General features: G+C 34.5%; 1 protein-coding gene across 1 annotated transcript; it reads left to right on the forward strand.

Moving 5' to 3' along the window:
* Nucleotides 1-381: 381 nt before the first annotated feature.
* On the forward strand, nucleotides 382-6,944 carry LOC122041758 (CTP synthase-like). The gene is made up of 21 exons (XM_042601545.1): nucleotides 382-603; nucleotides 1,670-1,749; nucleotides 1,864-1,950; nucleotides 2,097-2,147; nucleotides 2,232-2,349; nucleotides 2,485-2,541; nucleotides 2,642-2,706; nucleotides 2,820-2,903; nucleotides 3,841-3,891; nucleotides 3,982-4,044; nucleotides 4,147-4,193; nucleotides 4,320-4,389; nucleotides 4,484-4,546; nucleotides 5,162-5,251; nucleotides 5,378-5,416; nucleotides 5,487-5,714; nucleotides 5,799-5,884; nucleotides 5,958-6,006; nucleotides 6,083-6,163; nucleotides 6,244-6,337; nucleotides 6,477-6,944. Exons 1-21 carry the CDS (start codon nucleotides 486-488, stop codon nucleotides 6,710-6,712), a joined length of 1,857 nt encoding a protein of 618 aa, XP_042457479.1. The 5' UTR covers nucleotides 382-485; the 3' UTR covers nucleotides 6,713-6,944.
* The last annotated feature ends 4,386 nt before the right edge of the window (nucleotides 6,945-11,330 follow it).

Below are 11,330 nucleotides of genomic sequence, written 5' to 3' on the forward strand. Positions count from 1 at the left end.
ATCAGATAAGGTGGGCACTCAAGTGTCGCATTAATTAATGAAGAGTCGTTATTTGACAATTTAATATGCGTACGAGATAAGGAAATGCCACGTCAGCTCCGAGTCGAATACTAAATATTTTAATGAAAACAAGGGAGCTGACTGTAATCCACGTCATATTTATTGTGAAATATTAATTGCACAATAATCATGTGGAAATTATCGTATGCATATTAAATAATTATTTTAATAGATAACAAATTGAAGTGTTAATGGTTGCTAAATTATAAGGAAACGTAAATAATTTGTTAGATTAGATTAAAATATAATATTAATTAATTGGTGGGAGGGAGGCCAGGGTTTTCGCGAAAGGGTATTTAATCCCTCCGTCCGCAGTCTATCGGAGAAAACGAGAGTGGCCATTGAAGGAGAACGAGCTGGTCTCGCGCGCTCTTTTCTTGCTTCGTAGCTCCGTTGATTCGTGTGGATTTTTCGTGGAAATAGCGATGAAGTACGTGTTAGTGACCGGGGGAGTGGTGAGTGGATTGGGAAAAGGGGTGACGGCGAGCAGCATCGGAGTTCTCCTCAAGGCATGCGGCCTCCGCGTCACCTCCATCAAGATAGGTATTTGCGATCCCTTAGCGTTTCAAATCTTGGCTCAGTTTACCCGTAAAAAGGAAAAAAAGAAATCTTTTTCCTGCACGATGAAATGAGTTTTTCCTGAGCACGACTATGAACATCGCATGCTTGCTGGATCGCCTCCTATGCCGTCTCGAATAAGTGGCTGATCTTTTACTAGTTTTACCTGGGATGTTCGTATCACATTTTGCTTGCTTGTGTTCTATCTATTTGTCCTTTCTTCCGCAAAGGAATCACTCTTTTCTTGTTAGTGAGGTTGATTTGGGGCGCGTGCTTTCTTCGTAATCTCCAGTAGGCGGGCCGGTTTGTTAATCCATCCAGAAATTAGTTTTTTTGCTTAGTTTTGTCTTCAAGGTTCTTGCTTTTTCGATTTACAGGTTTCTAAAGTGCAGTCTGTTGCATTTATCTTTAACGATCGTCTTAGTCATTTGATTGCTGGTGCTTTTCGTCTTCCCATTTGACCTGGTAATAAAATGACGCCTTTCCGTGCCATCAACTGGTGCTTAGATCGTTCCGATGGCACGTTTGATCGTTTCCTTATTTGTCGCGAACACACGATTTAGATTTAGAATTCTTTCTCCTTCAACCTTTTTTGGTTGACCTCTTACGATTTAATTGCATTTTAAACACCTCGATGAGGCCTTTTATGTTATAGAGTTCTATCAGTAACACTGCTGTGAAACAAAGACGTAAAAGCAGGAGAAGGAAAGCTTTGTTTTTTGAATGTCTACGCTTTTTATGCCGTTTAACAAAAATATTTTGATATTTTTGTCTTAGCTACTTTAGGTCAATCCTAAGCAATGGATTCCTCTGTCTACCTTTTTCCCGATTTCATGAGAAGGAAAAAAAAATTAATGAGGCTTCATGGATTGTTTATTTTCCAGTTTCTTGTTGCAAAATTCTCTATATGCTTTTATTTTAAACTTTTTTAGATAATATAAAAATGGCCTACCAATGTGTGGCTATTACCATCTTTTGCTTGTTTTTTGATGCATCTATGTCTTTACTTTGAGGGGACTTCTGCTTCTTGTTAATAATGAAATTTATGCAGATCCCTACTTAAACACCGATGCGGGAACTATGTCACCTTTTGAGCATGGTGAAGTATTTGTCTTAGATGATGGTGGCGAGGTAAAGCATCTTTTCATGTTCTCATTTTTCCTACCCTTGTACTTTCATGATTTAGTGACATAATAAACTTCACTTAAGAATGAAAAATATTGTACTTCACCTAATTGTTTGTAGGTGGATTTGGACCTTGGAAATTATGAAAGGTTTCTTGATATCAAGTTAACTCGTGATAATAATATCACTACTGGAAAAATCTATCAGGTATTTCACCAATTATGGTTGTCCTTAAAGAGATGTTTATGATACACAAGTTTGCAGGATCCACAAAGGTTCTCCTGTTTCTCTTATAATTTTCCTGCATTGCTTTTTAACCTGATTGTCATTAGCTTTTGGTATGTTTTGAATAGTTTGTCATTAATAAGGAAAGGAAGGGTGACTATCTTGGAGCAACAGTCCAGGTGTGAATCTTTTAAGAAGCATACTTTTCATCGTCTCACATCTTATTAGTGATCTTCCTTCATTTTTTTTCGTTTCTTCTTTAGGTTGTCCCACACATTACAGATGCCATACAAGAATGGATTGAACGTGCAGCGATGATACCAGTGGATGGCAAAGAAGGACCAGCTGATATTTGTGTCATAGAGTTAGGTGGAACAATTGGTAAAACTTGCTTCCTCAAATCTCAATAAAGGGAATAAAGGCAATGCAATATGACTGTTCTGCTTTAGTTAAAGTTTCTTTAATACCAGTTTAGTTAAGGGGACCAACGAATAATGACAGTACATATTGATGCAGGTGACATCGAGTCAATGCCATTCATTGAAGCTTTGGGTCAATTCTCTTATCGTGTAGGTGAGAAAGCTTGTCTGCTTCTTTTTATGATATGCTCTTCACATTATCTTTTCATCCATCCGTTCATTATTGGATAATTTGCAATCTTTTTCTTGTAAAGGTCCTGGTAATTTTTGTCTGGTTCATGTCAGCCTTGTACCAGTATTGAATGTTGTCGGTGAGCAGGTAAAAATTGTAATAACTAAGATCTTTTTGCACTGCTTGATGCAAAGTAGTTGCAGTTTTCTAATATTGATAAAGATTTTTATTAAGATAACAATATTTGTATATCCCTCTAGAAAACTAAGCCAACCCAGCATAGTGTTCGAGGACTCAGAGGACTTGGATTAATACCAAATATTCTAGCCTGCCGCAGTGCAAAGGTTTGCAATCCACTCCTATCTTTCCCTACTAGGACTATAAATGTGTTAACCAAACTAGACTTTGTTCAAGCTTATTTATCTTACCAAGCTTGACTAGAGACACTATTACACTTAAAATTTAAAATCTAAGTTAAAACAATGATCCAATAAATGAAAATTACTATTTTCTTATTTTTAGCATATCTTATAAAATGGAAGGGGAGTCTTGGCGCAACGGTAAAGTTGTTGTTTTGTGACCAAAAGGTCACGGGTTTGAATCCTGGAAATAGCCTCTTGCAAAAAGCAGGGTAAGACTGCGTACAATGGATCCTTCCCCGGGACCCACATAGCGGGAGTTTCCTGCATTGGGCTTAGTATATCTTATAAAATACAAAATTATAAAATTCATAAGATATGTAATATACAACAACAACAATAACCAAACCTTTTCCCACTAGGTGGGGTTGGTTGTATGAATCATTTTACGTCATTGAGCTCTATCTCCTATTATATCATCATCTATATTTAAATAAATTTATCTTGCTTTATTGTTGTTAACCAAGTCTTTTTTGGTATTCCTCTTCCTCGTTTGATATACTTGTTTATCATAGTTTCACATCGCCTAACTGGAATATTTATTGGTCGTCTAAGTACATGTCCGTACCATCTCAAACGTGTCTCTCGGATTTGTGATAAGATTATAAACAATTTTCTTCCTAAATTGTTCATGAATTTTGTTCATAAACGTTAACAAGCTAAGCACACTAGTGTCCAATGTTATTAATTATTATTTTTTTATATCAAATGATCATAAATGAGTCATTATCAAGCTGAAGATCAAGTTTGTCCACGAGCATTCTCTTCATTTACAGCCCTACTTCCTGCTGCTGTCTTCTTCAACCTTCTTTCTTATTGTAACTGATCAAATCCTGATAATTCTCTCAAATTTCTTTGGCAGCCACTGGAGGAAAATGTTAAAGAAAAACTTTCACAATTCTGTCATGTTCCGGTATTGTCAAACCGTGCACACTCTGTTAGTTCAATGTTGGTTTTATAATGCATAACCCCAGTCCTAAGGGAACAAATCCTATTTGTGCAGGTATCAAATATTGTCACACTTCATGATGTCACAAATATTTGGCACATTCCTTTACTTCTAAAGGTAGAGCGCATAGTTCTCAATGTCATATGGTGCTACATTCCGCATGCCTTTTTTAAGCTGACAATACATGTTTATTTGCCTGTAACATGAACCAATTTGCAGAAGCAAAAGACACATGAAGCTCTTATAGAACTTTTGCAACTTCAAGGGTCTGTATCTTACATGATTTTTTTATTTGTTTTGTATGCAGATTGTTTTTTTGTATATTATGCAGAATCATTAGAGCACCTTGTAAATTCTGTGTGTTCATTGTAATTTATTTTCGGCATTGACAGAATTGCTAAGCAACCTTGGTTGGATGACTGGACAAGAAGAGCAGAAATTTGTGATACTCTTCAGGATCCTGTTGGTTCCTTTCCTTCTACTTATAGTTTGCTTTCCCTTGTTTTGCACTGTTGCAGTTGTTGACCACTGAACGAAGTTGTCGTTGATCTCTCAGGTTAGGATTGCAATGGTTGGAAAATATACTGGCCTTTCTGATTCTTATCTCTCAGTCTTGAAGGTGAGATACATACAGTGCATCCTTCATCTTTCTTTTCTAGTTTTAAATATATTCTGGCTCCTTTCTAGTGCACACTTGTTTTTGAATATGCTGAAAAGCAAGCTCATTTTTGGATATCATTCATTCTGTTCATCTCTCAAAATTTTGATTATTTATGTAATCAATTTAAGTCTTTAGTGCAATTGGTTCAAATTGGCAGGTTTTATATGTGTACCATGTACCAGCTCTTCTGTCTCTAGCATTTAGAATGGTTTGTTACAGATCCCTGGGGAAAGTTAGATATGCATGTCAAGTAGGGAAGAGGAAAGAGTGAATGAGAAACTGCTATTTCTTTTGCAAGTCAAAGCATTTGCAAGAATAAGTTGTGACATGTGGTTGCTCCTATAAGAAGTTCTTTATGTTGTTCCAGTAAAAGTTAAAAGAATATATTTTGAGACTGGAGATTAACCTGTTCTTCTTGCTGGAGTAACTTCAAACGTATAAATCATTAATGTGTCTGGTAAAATCAACTGAAATTCACGCTTTATTACTTGTGCACTTCATGTCTTAATCTCCGGTAGGTTTCTTTTCTGCACAATATTTATTTAGAGTTGATTATATCTTAACCTTTTTCAGGCACTTTTGCATGCTTCTGTTGATTGCCAAAGGAAACTTGTTGTCGATTGGGTAGCATCTGCTGATCTTGAAGAAACTAGAGAAAAAGAGGTTTGGCTAATCTTTTCGCCACAAGTTTCAGCTCTTGTTTCATGGCTTTCTTATTCCTTGTTTTGTGAAACTGATGGCTCACAAACTCTGATAGGAATGTTTTCTTTTCTTTTCTTTTTTTGTCAGGCACCTGAAGTTCACAAAAAGGCATGGGATCTATTGAAGGTGAGTAGGTTCTAGTTGTCTTAGACCCTCGATGTATGTTTGCGCTGTATGAACAATAATCCTGATTCAGGCAGCAGATGGCATACTAGTTCCAGGAGGTTTTGGAGACAGAGGCGTGGAAGGAAAAATACTGGCTGCTAAATATGCCCGTGAAAACAAAGTACCTTACCTTGGCATTTGTCTCGGAATGCAGATTGTTGTGGTCGAATTTGCTCGTTCTATCTTGAACTTGCCCTATGCAAACAGTACAGAGTTTGTCCCTGATACAACAACACCATGTATCATTTTCATGCCTGAGGTAAGTAATTATTTCAATCTTCACATGCCATATTTATAGTTTCTTCAATCTTCTATTTCCACAAATCTCGGGTGTGATCTCAAGGGCTCAAAAACTCATATGGGCGGTACGATGAGACTTGGATCTAGGAGGACATATTTTGAAGCCCCCTGCTGTAAAGCTGCAAAGTTGTAAGTACAGAAAATTCTCCTTGAGTTTGTTTATATGTTTCACGAATTCGAGTTTATGTTTTGGTTTGTATAGGTACGGGAATGCCAATTTTGTTGATGAAAGGCATCGACACAGATATGAGGTCAGTTCGCTGTTAAATTAGCAGATGATTGTGTTCATGCTATCAGTACTAAGTAGCTTGATCATGAATTGTTCAGGTAAACCCAGACATGGTCCCAGAATTTGAGAAGGCAGGGCTTGCTTTTGTCGGTAAAGACGAAACTGGAAAACGAATGGAGGTATGCAGAAGATAATTCATATGATTTGAATGATTTTCAAATTCCTTTCTGATACTTCACACTCGATATAATTATTATAGATTATCGAGCTGCCTGATCATCCTTATTTCATTGGGGTGCAATTTCATCCAGAGTTCAAATCTAGACCTGGAAAACCCTCTGCCCTTTTCTTAGGTAAGTTAATATTGCACTCATATTTCATGCAATGGTAATAGATAGCCATGAAGTCTGGAAATTAAATAAACATATCGACTCAACAGAAATTTGCTTCTTTTTAGTCTCATTTAATTTTTCCTAGTGATATTTTCGACAGGACTAATTGCAGCCTCGAGCGGGCAGCTGGGCACTTTTCTAAAGGATCCTGTTCATTATGAACTCAGAACACCAAGGCATCCGATCAATGATCCTCTGACTTCAAAATCTTATCAGAATGGGAATTTGAAGAAGCTTACCGATGGATCGGCAAATGGCAACTGCCATGCCAATGGCAATGACAACGGTGCTCAAGCAGACTCTTGGGCCCAACGAAGTCACTATCTGCAACTTTAAGAAAGAATTTTCACAAATCGAGATTTTAACAGAGAACAAACAACCTTGTTCTTGTCGCAGTGAAATTTGATATATCTGAGTTCTTTATAGAATGGCTTGTGTTTTATCTCAGTTCTTCATACTTCTATGATTGTAAACTGTTCTTGATCATTTATCAGCCAGGATCATTACAGTGACATTGTACAGGTCTTTAAGTTTGTTTAATGTTAAGAAATGCTGTTCATATGGCCACTGAGTATTTACAGCTGAACCACCACCCCGCTGATGTTGTCGCTGCTTCCTCTAGAGTAAGCCAGCTCCACCAGCCAGAGCCGGTCCTGATTGTTTAAAGGCCCTGGGCAGAACTATTAATTATGTCCCAATTTTATCTTTTCACTAAAACTTAAACAATTTATTCAGGTTAAGATTAAAATCTAAATACTAGTCCCTATAAAGTATTACTCAGGAGTTCAAAATAGTAAAGCACAAGAAAAAGATATCTAAACGGTAGAATTATTTGCTTCTGATAGATTCCACAAGGAGATCCAAGTTCAGTTCAAATATCCTACAAAAATCATAAGAATTTAAAATCATAAGAATTTGTAGGTCGTGGAAACACATTTGGATGAAATTGTGATAAAACTTTGCAATTTATTGAGGAAAATAGAGATGTGTAGAGGCATGTTAGAAAGAAGTGACTACTAAATATATAATAGCAATATTTCCACTAGAGATGATGGGAGATAATTTAAGGAAGCATACCATAACTAGAGAAAGGAAAAATAAACTTACCTGTGGTGATGCACCAAAAGGAATATGCTGACCTCCAACAGTGAACCGTAATTCCTCTCCAAGCTACAGACAAGGAATAAAAAGAAAGCTCATTTTTAAGAAATTTACAAAAATGGACCAATATTTAGAATTTCTACATCTTTTCAATCCACATATTCAACGAAGAAATAAATGCCACCGGTGGTGGTGGAATGTTGAATCACACAAATAAAGTCAAAACAAGAAACTTAAGTAATAACATGTTATTGATGTTCTGGAAGCATCATTTAGAAGCAATATCAAATAGAAGAGGGTCCAACTAATACAGCATACTAACCTTAGCGTGCACTTCTTCCATGTATAGACTATCAGCAAGCAATGGAGGGACTATAACTTGGTTTAAAAGTGATCCTACGTCAACCTTACTATATGAAGAATCATCATATATGTTAGATCCTGCATCAACCTCACTATATGAAGAATCATCATATATGCAAACCTGGCATGTTACTGGAGTTGTTCCATCAGGAAATTCAAGAGGCAACCTAGTTGAGACTGAAACAATAAAAAAGAACCGAGGGAATCAATACAAAGTACTGACTTGAGTAATCTGACAAACATAATAAAAATAATTAATCAATTAATACCTTTTGCATTCTGGCAGTAGCAAATGCATATTGGCTAGGGATAGGAAAAGCAAAAGACAATTCCTAATAGCAAATCAATTCATGTAAGCAAACACTTCAAACAAAAGCATAAAAAATGAAACTAAGGATATTAGACATACGGGGTAAAATAAGGTGTATATCCCTCAATCTTTGTCATAAGTTCCAGGAAATGTAGGTCCAAAAAGTATATATACTACTACAAAACTAGCAAGTGTAGAAGGATCACTAAGACAAACAGAGACAACTCATTTAAAGTGTCTTCATGATGCACTTTTAAAGGCAAAATCATCAATAATATCATCATATTCGATATTTTCCAAAATAATTTTTTCAATGCATAAAATTGCTAATCCATTTAGCCTATCTTGAGTCATTGTGGTCCGTAAATAAGATTTTATTAATTTTAATTTTGAAAAACTTCTTTCGACGGATGCCACTGTCACGGGTATTGTCAATAATCTCCTATAAACAATTATCACATTTGGAAATATATCCATTGTTTTTAAAAACTCTAATATTTGAATAGAAGACCATTTTTTATTTGTTTCATAAGATTCACTTGGTAATATTACTTGCAAAACTTGTAATTCTGAAAACATATATTTTGCATCAATATCAGAAGTGTTACCATTTTTTAAAGTATTTTCAAGATTCACACAAGAACTCATCAATTCATCATCATCCATTGAAACTAATTTTGCAACATCATACAAGAACCCAAATATAGATTCAAAATATTGCAACTGTTCAAACCTACTTTTCAATTGCCCAAGAGCAATATCGACTACTAAGATAAAATAATCTATTCGAAAAGACTCTTCCAGTGATTAATTTTCCCTTTCAGTATTAGCAATCTCATCAAAATGTCTTTTTCTACTAATTTTATGTTTTGTAGGAAATACAGACTCAATTTCCATATCAAATGCTATTTTTTTTGCATCAACCATAGCTAAAGCAAAACCATTTTCTCTATATTTTTCAAAAAAAGAAACAAGACCGGCCAATTGTTTTACAGCAACATCAAGACGCATATCTAGGGATGTAATTGAGCCGGGTCGAGCCGAACTCTTGGATGTTTGAGTTTGACTCGTTTATAATCGAGCCGAGCTCGAGCTTTATTTAACGAGCTTTATTTAACGAATATATTCATGGCTCACGAACTTATTCGAACTTTTATCGAGCCTAAACGAGCTTAATAAATATAAATTACAAATTTAAATATTCATTAAAAACTAAATTATATATTTAAAAAAATTATAATATTCTTGTTAAAATTTATAATTTTATTCTAATAAATAAATTTAATATATTTGTCTATGCTTTCATAAGTAGAGTGTAAAATCTATAAATTCAATATCAAAACTATTATTTTTTTTATTTAAAAGTTTATTTATGAGCTTAACGAACATGTTCACGAGCTAACGAGCTGAATATTATGAAGCTTGAGCTTGGTTTGTTTATCTTAACGAGCCTCATTAAACGAGCTCAAACGAGCTTTTATCGAATCGAGCTTCGAATAGCTTATGAACGGCTTGGCTCATTTACACCCCTACGCATATCCTCTGACTGTAATTTTTTACTAACTAAGTTAATTTTATGCAAAATATCATGCCAAATAACAAGGCTTAATATAAATTCAAAACTTGAAAGTTCACCAGATGCTAACGTTTCAGCATCTCTACTTAATTTGCTATCTTCACTTATTTCTGCTAATTTGAACAAAGCTTCTCTAATTTGGGAAGCTTGAGATAGTATTTCTTTGACTGTTTCAATATGGCTTTCCCATCTTGTAGTTGACAATGATTTTAAAGTTAATCCATCAATATATTCAAGCAAAACATTCCATCTTTTTGTTGAATTAAAGAACACGGTGTACATACATTGACATGCTCCAAAAAATGATTTTGCTTTAGAACAAGAATTTGCCATGTCACAAACAACTAAGTTAAGAGAATGATAACCACATGGCATGTAAAATGCTCTAGGATTAATGTCAAGCAATCTTCTTTGCACACCTTGATTTTTGCCTTTCATATTAGATCCATTATCATAACCTTGCCCTCTCACATTATCAATATCAAGTTCTAAAGATTGTAAAGCAAATTTCAATTCATTAAAAAGACCTAAACCAGTTGTATCTTCTACATTTATAAATTCTAAGAAATACTCTTCTATTTTAATTGGAGTCTCTGAAACATCTACACATCTTAATATGAGAGTCATTTGTTCTTTGTGACTTGCATCCGGTGTACAATCAAGAATTACTGAAAAATATTTTACCTCTTTTACTTTTTTAATTATTGCATTCTTGACTTTGGAGGCTAGAATAGATATTAACTCGTTTTGAATTTTATGACTAAGATAATGATAATGAATCTTTTTATCTTGAATGAGTCGAAAATGTTCTTGCATTATTGGATCAAAATCTGTAATCATTTCAAGTAGACCCAAAAAATTACCATTACCATCTTCATAAATTTTGTCGTGTGTACCACGAAATGCCAAATTATGTATAACAAGACATTTGACTACAACAACTATTCTTAGCATAATGTGTTTCCAATGTTTTGTATCCTTTTTAATTTGTTCTTGTATTTCCTTATCAATTGTCATTATTTTCTTTAATCTCATTTGTAGTTCAACAAAAGCTCTTAGATTAGTGAGGTGTTCAACACTATTTTCATGTTGTTTAAGTTTGCCACATAAATATTTCCGGTCATTAACTCCTCTTGCTAAATTACTTTTGGTGTGTATTACTTTAAACAACTTACAACAAATACAAAATACTCTGTCTAACTCCTTCGAGTACACTAACCATTTTCGATCACGAGTCTCACCATTTGGTAACATTTGAACATAATAAGTACGAGAAAAGTGTCGAGATTCTTTATCTAAAGGAAACTTGAGAATATCTTCTCTTTTAGGACCTCTTTCCACAAGTAAATCCCTCATTTTTGTATCAAGAGTATCCCAAACTCTTGGATCAAATATGTTCAAATCATATTTAGGTGTCGAAGATTGATATTTGTTTTTATGCCCATCATCACAAAACTTATCAATATCTTTAGTTTTGTCAATTTCAATTTCATCCAAATTATTAAAATCTGTATTATCTTTGTTCTCATTTTCTACAAATTTCTCATTCTCATCACTTTCATTTCTCACAAGTTCTTTATTTTTTATCATTCTTATTTTCAACA

Source organism: Zingiber officinale, chromosome 2A, assembly GCF_018446385.1.
Source record: "Zingiber officinale cultivar Zhangliang chromosome 2A, Zo_v1.1, whole genome shotgun sequence".
NCBI classification, from domain to species: Eukaryota; Viridiplantae; Streptophyta; class Magnoliopsida; order Zingiberales; family Zingiberaceae; genus Zingiber; species Zingiber officinale.